Source organism: Carcharhinus amblyrhynchos, chromosome 32 (genome assembly GCF_965287045.1).
Source record: "Carcharhinus amblyrhynchos chromosome 32, sCarAmb.v2.hapA, whole genome shotgun sequence".
Classification (NCBI taxonomy): domain Eukaryota; kingdom Metazoa; phylum Chordata; class Chondrichthyes; order Carcharhiniformes; family Carcharhinidae; genus Carcharhinus; species Carcharhinus amblyrhynchos.
Window position 1 is genome coordinate 22721167 of NC_137355.1, and position 11546 is coordinate 22732712.

An 11546-nucleotide genomic window follows, 5' to 3' on the forward strand; every position below is an offset into this window, starting at 1 on the left:
AATGTACTTTTGGCTTAACACCTCCTTATACAGTCCAATGTCATACTTTATTTACAATGCTCCTGTGAAGCAACTTGAGCTGTTTTAATATGTAATGGGCACTATAGAAATGTGACTTGTTTTTCTGTCGGACATCAGTGTAGGTTTGGAGAGTGAAGGGTCTGTTCCTGTGCTGTAATTCTCTTTGTTCAAGATGCACCAAAATCCATGTAAACTGCAGCTCGGTTGTGCCACACAGTGGGGTTGTTAGACAATTCCAATCAGGGAAGGAGGCAGAACCAACGGTGATCAAAAAGAAAGGTATACCAATGCTCATATCAAATTACATTGAGAGCGTTTGATAACTGGAAAAAATTGGAAGCTACAGCAGATGGTGGGCAATAAACTGGTGCCAAAGGGACCTCCTTCCCTGAAGAGTATGTCTGCCCAAAGAACTGCAAGGATCCTCAAAAGTTGTTGCAGGAGGTTTCTCATCCACATGTGGTCCTATCACCAACTGTGCAACAACTGTCCGGCTGGACAGGATTCTCGCCTTGGACAGGTGCTGCTTCACTGAATCTCTGCATGATTTAGAATAATTCCAAGTGCCAGCATTTAGAATCAACAGAAAGTGCAACAACAGCAAAGGAAGCGAGGTTGGAAGCCACAAACATTTGAGCAATGCATGCTTACAATCCAACAACAGCTGCTAGCATGCACCATCATCCATCTCCAAGACCAGTTCCTAAGCTCTCGGTGCACATCGATTCCATCACTGAACTAGAATGCAGACTGTATTATAACAGCATCTTCAACGTAGAAAGAAGTCCCACAGCATTTCAGGAAACGAATGGAGAATACCTTAGGAAAGGTGAAGAGCTGGGGTTTTAATGGGGATTAAAGCACGAGGTTGGAGAGGAAGAGGGATTTGGGAAGCAAGTTCCAGTGTGGAAGGCTGGCTGGTTTTTATACATTTCTTCATTAGAAATGTTCTCAAAAACAGCATGCATTATGGCAAGGGTTATGCAACGGGAGGATTTTGAAGACTTTCTGATCATTTAGTGGGTAAATGCCTTGCTGGATATGGAACTGATCTATACTGTAGCAAAGCTGCCAGGTTCTATTCCTTGTCTCAACTCAGTTCCCAGATCCTCTTCAAACAAGAATATTTCAACAAGCCAACGGGGCAAGGGCACTGGCCAGGGGAAGATCTGAATCTGGCCTTCAGCCAGAGGGCACTGATAGAACACTCACATCAGGCAAACACCAGACAAATATCGCACTGGGTATCAGAGGGTTTCCAGCACAGAATCATCTCTCCCACCCAACCCCCTCCAGGATTTCCCGAAGCTGGGATCCGCTGGTCACCTTGTTGTTTCCGATGCTCTAGAACCCAGGGGGCTCCTCATCAAACTCCCGAGAGTTTTCCTTCTTCTGCAGGCATCCACTTTCATCTGCGTCCAAGCGTAGCCACCCGTGCTGTCTGACTCAGATGGAAGGGGTCTTTTGCTGCTCACTCAGGGGGATGACATTGTCCTTTTCCATTGTTATTGGCTGTTCCCTCTTTCCTTTCCAATGTCTCCCACTTTCCCCCACTCTGGTGGCTGGTAGTTTTACTGTCGGTTTACACGTCTCCCTGTCGGTAGTCAGGCTACCCGTTTCATCTGATGGGCTTTCACCGTCTGAGTAGAGGGTCACATTTGGGGCAGGTTGTGTAGCGATGGCCTGCTCTGCCACACAGGCTACAGCAGTTAGCCTTCCTGCTTGCTGTTCTTACAGATGAGAGCAGTGCAGTTGGCTGCCACACGGCTGGATTTTCCACAGGAATGACAAACTTTGAGCTGGACAGCACACATTAGATAGTCACAGCTTCCCCCAGTCACAAAGCTGAAGGGAGGATGCAGGATTACCCCCCCTTACCATCCATCTTGACTGTCACCTTCACCTGCATTTGTTGGTTAGATTCTGAAGGCATCCTTGATCTCCAAGCAGTTGCTGGCCTTGTCAATGAAACCTGGCAAGGAAGGGTTGCAAAGCTATGAGCCGAAGATGGAGGTTGTAGAAGATCAGTCACTACAGGGTCCTGTTGATTCAGCAAAGTAGAGAGAGGCTCTGCTTTGAGGATTCTCAGGTGTGACATATCTCCCTACTCCTCGAACAGTCTGGGAAGTCACAAAGTATTCAGCGCTGGGGAAGTCCCACACACAGCAGCAACTTCAAATCCACAGCAACCCAAAATGATCCTCTTAACGAAGAAGGTTCAGTCAAAGGGTCAACTTCTTCACTATCTTTCACTGCTATCTTAACAGTGTTAAGTGGTCCCTCAACTATTCAAGGAGATTGTAAAGCCTCCAACACCACGGGGCAAGAGGCCAAGAAGCGCCCCCCCACCCCCCCCAACTAAAATAAAGGAATCCCACAGAAATCGCACCTACTAAAGAGGTTATGCCCTGAAGGTGATTACGGTTCTTGGGTGAACCACCTGCACAATTCTGGGTTTCAGTGTAACTTTAAACCAAATCAATCAGGAAGATCCCACACCTCAATAACGATCTGAATCTTCCTGAGGCAAAGAGAATCAATTACTCCTGAACCAATCAGGCTGACTGGAAAACAGAGCAGGGAAAAAAGAAAATTACTTTCAACTGCGTTACCTTCCAAAAACTGCCGATACCACCTCACCTCACAAAGAATGGGCAGGTATCGTAAAGCTGTTAGAATCTCTGTAACCAAATCTCATGAAGAATTGGCATCTCCAGGGCATGCAAGCTGAGGCTCATGCAGGAAGAAAGGAAATGGTTGTGGGAACGGTTTGAGACTGAATCTGTGTCCAGTAACTCACTTTTAAATTAAACCCATGGTGATCTGGAACGGACGCTTTCGAAAATCAGAGGCACCTTGCCTAATGCGATGAAATAACTGCATTTATTTTGGCCTCACAAGAGTCCTTTGTTTCTGTCCTTCCAGCAATCCTCTCACATCACCCCCATGGCCATTTCTCAGGTGTGACCTTTAACAGTGTGTCTCGGAACACTGTTCCATTGATGTGAGAAATGGCTTGGTGGAAACAGTCTTACCTCTGAGTCAGAGAGTTGTGGGTTTAATTCCCACTCCGGAGGTTTCAGCCCATGATCAAGGCTGACAGCAGTACTAAGGGAGTGTTGCACTGGCAGAGGTGCAATCTTTCATTTGAAATACGAAACTAAAGCCCCATCCACTCTCACGGGGGAATGTTATATATCCCAAGATATGATTAGGAGAGCAGGGGAGTTCTGCCTGACACCCTCAATTAATATAAGCTCATCAACTAATATTATTTAAAAAAGATTTATGGAACATTGCAGAGCACAAACTGACGGACACTTTTCCTCATAAGGGTGATGACACTTTGAAACCACTTCATTGGATATAAAGCTCTTTGAGATATCCAAAGGTTGTGAAAAGCTTTGTTTTACTTTATCAAGGAGCACTGATGCTGACCCAAAGCTATCCCCTCACCCTGATCACTGGTCAGGAGCACAAACTCTCACAGAGCTCATACCCTTCAATTTGGACAACTGCTGCCCAAACTGCGATCAGCTAAGTCCATAAAAGCAAAGCCTATCCTTGCTTAGCCTAACAACAGGTTATCCTTTACTCACTGGGCCAATAAGAATGCTGGGAGGTTTCTCACAAATTAATTTGAAACAGGTATACTGAGCAGGATTCCTGTGAGGTGGGAATACAAAGCAGATTTTTTAATCAGTAACAGGACCTAAAACTCATCAGTGCCCATGTCACTCAGCAATCCTGTTAATATTCCATCCCCAGCTATCCTTTATTATCGCTGCAGGTGGCTATCGTGTTTCAGAGTGAGTATTAACACCTCTGAATAGAACAGCTGCAGCATTATGTACAATCTCTGAGGTGTGTGTGCCTACCCTCTCTGTACTCAAAGGAACAATAGCCAGCAAACAGATTCCACCATGACAAACCTTTCGTTTAAACAGTTCCCACAGTTCCACCATTCTCTCTCTCTCTGATGCCTCTCTGTGATTTGATCAGGATTGTTTGTTTCTTAATCTCGAGGGTATAGCACCTCACCCTGATCACAAGTGGATGGAGCGTTCTGCTGGAAACTTCATACCACAGGTGTTAAATAGCAACAAGTCAATTCGACCCTGTCTTAGCTGGTCCCAGTTCAGCAGCAATGAAAAGAGGTCCAAGCTGCCATGGAACATGTGGCTAGGGGAAAGGACATGGAGGCTTGGGGGAGGCGGGGAGCTGGGGGAAGGCAGTCGAGGACTAGAGGAACTGGGGTCCCTGGTCCCTTTCCCAATCATTGCCCAGTGACACCTGTTACAAAATGATGACATTAAGAAAAGGATCAGTTAAACTGTGACACTGTTTGTATAACCTCCCAATGCTCAGACATAAAGGACCTGGATAAGTTTAAAGATTAAGTTTATTTTATTAGTGTCACAAACAATGAAGTTACAGTGAAAATTCCTTAGTTGCCACACTCCAGCGCCTATTCAGGTACACTGAGAGAGAATTTAGCACGGCCAATAGATCTAACTAGCACATCTTTCGGACTGTAGGGGGGGAGTGGAGAACCTGGACAAAACCCACAGAGAAACAGGGAAGAACATGAAAACTCCACGTAGACAGTGACCCAACAGGGAATCAAACTCAGGTCCCTGCTGCTGTGAGGCAGCGATGCTAACCACTGTGCCACCGTGTAGGTGCAGAGAATGGAGGAGGAACTTCTTCACTCAGAGGGTGCTGAATCTCTGGAATTCTCTGCCTGTTGAAGTGGTGGAGGCTACCTCGTTAAATATATTTAAGTCACGGGTAGATAGGTTTTTGATGGACAGGGGAATTAAGGGTTATGGGGAGAAAGCGGGAAAGTGGAACTGATCCACTTCAGATCAGCCATGATCTTATTGAATAGCGGGGCAGGCTCGAGGGGCTAGATGGCCTACTCCTGCTCCTACTTCTTATGTTCTTACGGCAGTATCTGTCAAATCATAGGCTTGCAAAAGTCTGCATTTTATGGGAAACAGAGAAGGAATTTGGGAAAATAAAGAAGAATAAAGGCTTATATTGCAATTTCCGCAGTATGTTCCAGTGCTTCAACAGCACCAAGCTCACTGCTCTTACCCATCTCTCTCAGTTTACACGTGAAGATGCCTAGTTGATATGTGCGACCACCAGCAACATGTAACAGGTATCATAAACTGAACTAAACAATCAACAGAAGGCAACAATCACCTTGTGTACTAACACCCAGGTACAACACTACAACATCCCCAGGAACAATGCATGCTTAAAGTCAGAACAAAATAGTGCTCTGGAAGGTTGCTAGTAAATTCACTTCCATAAACCGAGAAACACCCAGTTTCATGCTGTGTCCAACTTATCAATTAGAATACACTTCAGGAAAATTCATATTTAATTCAACTGGTTTTCAAACTGTATTATCCTTAATTCCTTATCTCAAATTGCTCCAATGATGACCAAGTACAGACCTGCACCCCTGCCCTGGACCTCATCCTCATGCTGTACAGCATCAAGTCACTGCCTGTCCCCATCATCAAAGACATGTTTACAAGTGTGCAATTGGCAATTGTTTCTCAGTGTATTTTACTGTTCAAGTGGACACACAGTTAATTCCACGCATCCCTCCACCTGGAAACCATGTTTGAAATCTGCCGCTAATTCAGATCTGTCCAGAAATGACTTTGTTTGTCCACTGCATGAATTATCACACCTTTACAAAGGGCATGCAGTCAGTAGGTTACTGGCATTCGACTGAAAATCAGTCTGATCACTAGTTTGCTCTGAATTGAAAGTGATGTTCGGAATATTATAAATACCAACAGGGAATATCGGAGCCAGGCTGTCATTCCTGATCATGCAATAGTGAATTCTACTGGTCACTACAGCCATCCAGTGATGACACAATGAAGTTTAACTGCAATACTCTCTGGTCTATTTGTTTGCCACACTCACTGACCAGACTCATACACAACTCACTAACTGGACATCATAATGAAGCATGAAATTAGTCCAACAAGAGGCAGCGTTTGAAGAGGAGAGAAAATTGGAGAGCAGGAACACTAGGTACGTGACTTTTTAATAGAGCAGTGTGCGTGTGTGGCAGGTGACAGACACGTAGTATAACACCATGCCCAGCTATTCTGAGACCGTGAAATAATTTTCAGAATTTATACTTTTGAGTTACACTTTTTACTTCAAGATGTCAAAGCTGGAAAATGGAAAACACTTCACAATGAATCATCGAATTAAACACTCCCAGGACAGGTACAGCACGGGCTTAGACACAGAGTAAAGCTCCCTCTACACTGTCTCCATCAAACACTCCCAGGACAGGTACAGCACGGGGTTAGATACAGAGTAAAGCTCCCTCTACATTGTTCCCATCAAACACTCCCAGGACAGGTACAGCACGGCGTTAGATACAGAGTAAAGCTCCCTCTACACCGTCCCCATCAAACACTCCCAGGACAGGTACAGCACGGGGTTAGATACAGAGTAAAGCTCCCTCTACACTGTCTCCATCTAATACTCCCAGGAGAAGTACAGCATGGGGTTAGATACAGAGTAAAGCTCCCTCTACACTGTCCCCATCAAACACTCCCAGGACAGGTACAGCACGGGGTTAGATAGACAGTAAAACACAAATTTCACTTCTCTCTTTGTGTCGTTGGCCCCTCTGCATTCCCTTAAGTTTTCTCATTCTCAGTGATTCCCAGTTTCTGCCAATTCCTAAACTATTTCTAAAGGCATTCACCCTTTCATCTTCAGAATTTTTATTCAGCCTCCCTTTATTTCCACTCTCTTCCTATTTTCCAGATTCTCTTTTTTCAGTTTTCTCTCACCAATCAATTCCCAACAATCACAATTTCTCTCCCTCCAATAATCTCCAATCTCTCATCACTATTCCTAATCACTTCCACAATATTTCCTGTCAGATCCCTCTCCTGATATTTCTATCTCCTTCCTCACTCAATTTTCCCAGCCCCTCTGTTCACTGTTCTGGCTGTCAGGCCTTGCGTACCCCCATTCTCTCCCTGTGGCCCAAGGATATTACAATCTCTTTCCCAGTTTCTGCTGATTCATACACCCACTTCCAGTCTCTTCCGTCCATCAAAGTTTTCACCGGTACATATGTTTTTCCCCCTCAATATTTTTTCCAATGTTGTTCCCACTCTCCTCACTATTCCCAGTTTATTGCTTCTGATTATTCTGACACACTGGTAAACTTGCTCTGTAACGTCCCTGCCTGTACCACCTCTCCCCCGTATACCCAGGTACCTCTCTCTTGGTATTAGGCACACTATCCAGAAATTACACACATTTCCCCTCCCATCCCTTATCTTTTCGCAACATACCAGTATCTGTGGATGGTATTTACACTCTTTCCCAATATTTTCCCATTGTCCTGGAATTCCCTCCCTTGCCCAGTATCCCCTCAATATTCTATTATTCTCTCCCTCTCTCTCAATATCGTCTCACGCTCCTGGTATTCGCTCCCCAAATATTCCCTGGTATTCACTTCCTCTCCCTGTAGTCCTTCATTATTCCAATATTCCTTCCCTCTCTCCCAATGTCCCTTGGCCCATGATAATTACTCTCTCTCCAATTATTCCCTCCCTCCAAGTAATCAACATCCGAATACCCCCTGCCATGCGGTATTCCCTCATTATCCCAGTATTCCCCCTCTCCCAGTAATCATCATTCTGGCATTCCCTCACTTTCCCAGTAATCATCAACCTGGATTCCCTTATTAACTTGTATTCCCTCTTTGCCAGTGATCATAATCCCAGTTTCCCCTCAGCATCCTAGTATTTCCTCTATCCCAATATTCCCTTGCTCTCCTGCTATTCCCTTATCGGTATTCCCTCATCATCCCAGTCATTACCCCAGTATTCCCTCATCATCCTGGTAAATAACCCAGTATATTCTCATCCCACTATTCCCACATTATCCTGGTGATAATGCCTGTATTCCTCATTATTCCATTGATTAGCCCAGTATTCCCTCATTATCCCAGTATTCCTTCATTATCCCAGTATTCCTTCATTCTCCCGGTCATTATCCCAGTGATTATCCCGGTATTCCTTCATTCTCCCGGTGATTATCCCAGTGATTATCCCGGTATTCCTTCATTATCCCAGTGATTATCCCAGTATTCCCTCATTATCCCAGTGATTATCCCAGTATTCCCTCATTATCCCAGTGATTATCCCGGTATTCCCTCATTATCCCAGTGATTATCCCGGTATTCCCGGTACCTGTGCCGGTGGCCGTGCTCAGCGCCGCCAGGAGCAGCATGAACCGCAGTCGGGGCTCCGCCATCCTCCCGCCCTCGGCCCGGGGCCGCTCGCTGCTCCCGAGTCGCCGCCTCCGCCGGTGCCGGTGCCGCCTGTGCCGGTGCCCGGGGAAAGAGCCGCGGGAGCGGAGCGGGAGCGGGGATCGGCCGGGACCGACGGACAATAACCAGCATGGAGGGGATCGGCCGCAAAGCCCGGCACCGAGCCCGGAGTCTCCACCGGAGCGGAGCGGGATCGCCGCCCCCAAAGCCCGGACTAGAGTCTCCACTGGAGCGGAGCGGAATCACAGTGACCAAGACCCGGACTGGATTCTCCACCGGAGCGGAGCGGAGCGGGATCACAGTGACCAAGACCCGGACTGGATTCTCCACCGGAGCGGGATCACTGTGACCAAGACCCGGATTGGAGTCCAGAGTAAAGCCCTGGAATGGATCAGGTCACACACCAGACTCATCACAGAAAACCCTGGAGTGGACCACTGAAGACAACAAATGGATTGAATGCAATGCACTGTCTCACCTAAACCCAGCTCAACCTCCTGCACAGACACACACTCCTGGAAGCCACACACTTAATTGAAGTCTCCACTTATAACAGAATTGATATAGCACAGGCGGCCATTCAGGCCATCCATTCTGAATCAAAGCTTATTTATTAGTCACAAGTAGCCTTACATTAACACTGCAATGAAGTTATGGTGAAAATCCCCTAGTCACCACAGACCTGTTCAGATATGCTGAGGGAGAATTTAGCACAGCCAATGCACCCTAAGCTGCACATCTTTCAGACTGAGGGGGGAAACTGGAGCACCCGGAGGAAACCCATTCAGACACAAGGAGAACGTGCAGACTCTGCACAGACAGTGACTCAAGCTGGGAATCGAACCCAGGTCCCTGATGCGAGGCAGCAATGCTAACCCACTGTGAATCAGCTCACCAACAAAGCACTTCACCATGTGTTATTTTCCCTACACCCCTGAATATCATTTGTTTTCAAATAATCTTCAAGTTTCATCTCAAATGCCACAATTGAATTTGCTACTCTCACACTCCCAGACTCAAACCACTCTCTGCAGAAAAAATATTTTCTCAAATTGCTTTTTTCATTTACCAATTACCTTAAATCTGTGCCCTCTGTTTTTCAATCTTCCCACACAATGGGAACAGTTTCCCCTCATCTTCTCTACCCAGGCCCACGATTTAAATATTTCTAACAAATCTCCTCTCAGCCTTCCCTTCTGCAAAGAAAATAATCCCAACTTTTTCAATCCACCAACATAATTAAAGCTTCTCATCTCTGAATCATTCTTGTACACCACGTCTGCACTCTAATGTCTAAGCTGCCTAGGACTGAATGCAATATTCCAGCTGATGTTGATCTTACACAAGCTCAACAGCAGATAACTCACCTCCTAACTCTCCAAAGCCTGTCCACCATCCACATGGCACAAATTAGGATTGTGATGGAATATTCTCCCCTTGCCTGGATGGGTGCAGCTCCAACAACACTCAAGAAGCTCAACACCATCCAGGACAAAGCAGCCCATTTAATTGGAACCCCATCACAAAAACATTCACTCCCTCCACCAGCAATGCCCAGTGGCAGTATGTGTACCCATTGCAAGAATTATCCAAGGCTCCCAAGCACCTTCTAAACACTTAACCACTACCACCTAGAAGGAGGGGGGGGCAGTAGATGCATGGGAACACCACCATCTACAAGTTCCCCTCCAAACCCCTCAATGTCTTGACTCAGAAACATATCGCTGTTTTTTCAATGTCCCTGGGTCAAAATCCTGGAATTCCTTCCCCAACAACACGCTGCGTCTACCTACAGTGGTTCAAGACAGCAGTTCACCACCACCTTCTCAAGGGGAATTAGGGGTGGGGACGATAAATGCTGGCTTTGCCAGCAACATCCAAGTGCCATTAATGAATAAAAACATAACCTCCTTATTCTTGTACATTCTGCCCCATTAATAAAGCCGAGGATACTGTATCCTTTATACAGTGCTCTGAACCTGCCCTATGATATTTAACGACTTATGCACAGATACACCCAGGTCCCCCTCTTTATTTTTATACTGTTTCTCCATGTTCTCCTTACCAAAACATATCACCTCACATTTCTCCACATTGAACTCCTTCTGCCATCTATCCACACATTCCTCAAACTTGTCTATGTCCTTTTGAAGTTCTACTCTTCCCTCCTCAGTTTACAATGCTTGAGTGTTGTCTGTAAATTTCCTGTACACTAAAGTCCAGATCACTAATATATCAGGAAAAGCAAGAGTCCAGTACTGACCCCCTGGGATACTCCACTATAAATCATTACCACCTTTCCTGTCACTCATCCAGCTGTTCCAGTTCAGAATGTTTTAAAGCAGCATTGGCAGGTTTCTAAATAACACAAAGGGATATGGGGATAAAGTGAGGAAAAGGCATTGAAATGAATAATCAGCCACATTCGTATTGAACGGTGGAGCTCTTAACGGGCTGAATGGCACATTCCTGATTCCTATGTTGCTACTGTCCCCTTTATTCCATAACTCTCACAAGTCAGTTGTGTAGCCCTGTGCTTCTTGGAAATCTCCACACATCAACAACATTACCCTCATCAACCCTCTGATACCTCTCAGAAGGCCTCCAGCAAGTTAGTCAAACATGATTTTTCCTTAAGAAATCCATGCTGGCTCTCTGAATAACCAGTATTTGTCAATGTGACTATCAATTTTGTTCTGAATTATAGTTTCAATAAATCCCAGTCCACCCTGGCCAACTCACCAAAGTTAAACTGACTGCTCCAGTAGTTAGAGTTTATCCTTAACTCCTTTTTTGAACAAAGACAATATTTGCAATTTAATGCCTCAGCTATTGTCCCTGCCTCCAGGTGTAAATCCCCTTTTTAGTCCATGATTAATCCTAGTCCTTTTACTATTTATTGCTTATAGATTTTGGAATTCCACAAAACCATAGAATCCCTGCTGTGCAGGAGACAGCCAATTGGCCCTGTACTGACTCTCTGAAAGAACATTTTACCCAGGCCCCACCATGCTCCCCCCTTCCTCATCCTCATAACCCCATGCATTAACCATAGCTAATCGACCTAACCTATACATCTTGGGACACTAAGGGGCAATTTAACATGGCTAATCCATCTAACCATGCACATCTTTGGATTGTGGGAGGAATGATGTGGAGATGCTGGCATTGGACTGGGGTAAACTGG

General features: G+C 45.6%; 1 protein-coding gene across 2 annotated transcripts in view; it reads right to left on the reverse strand.

The window, feature by feature from the left end:
* LOC145360738 (neogenin-like) overlaps positions 1 to 8551 on the reverse strand; it is a 181185-nt gene extending 172634 nt beyond the window's left edge. For both annotated transcript variants that reach the window (XM_080216120.1, XM_080216119.1), the window contains exon 1: positions 8280 to 8551. In XM_080216120.1, the coding sequence (XP_080072246.1) occupies positions 8280 to 8343 (64 nt within the window). In that variant the 5' untranslated portion in view covers positions 8344 to 8551. The remainder of the gene's footprint in view (positions 1 to 8279) is intronic.
* Between the last annotated feature and the right edge of the window lie 2995 nt (positions 8552 to 11546).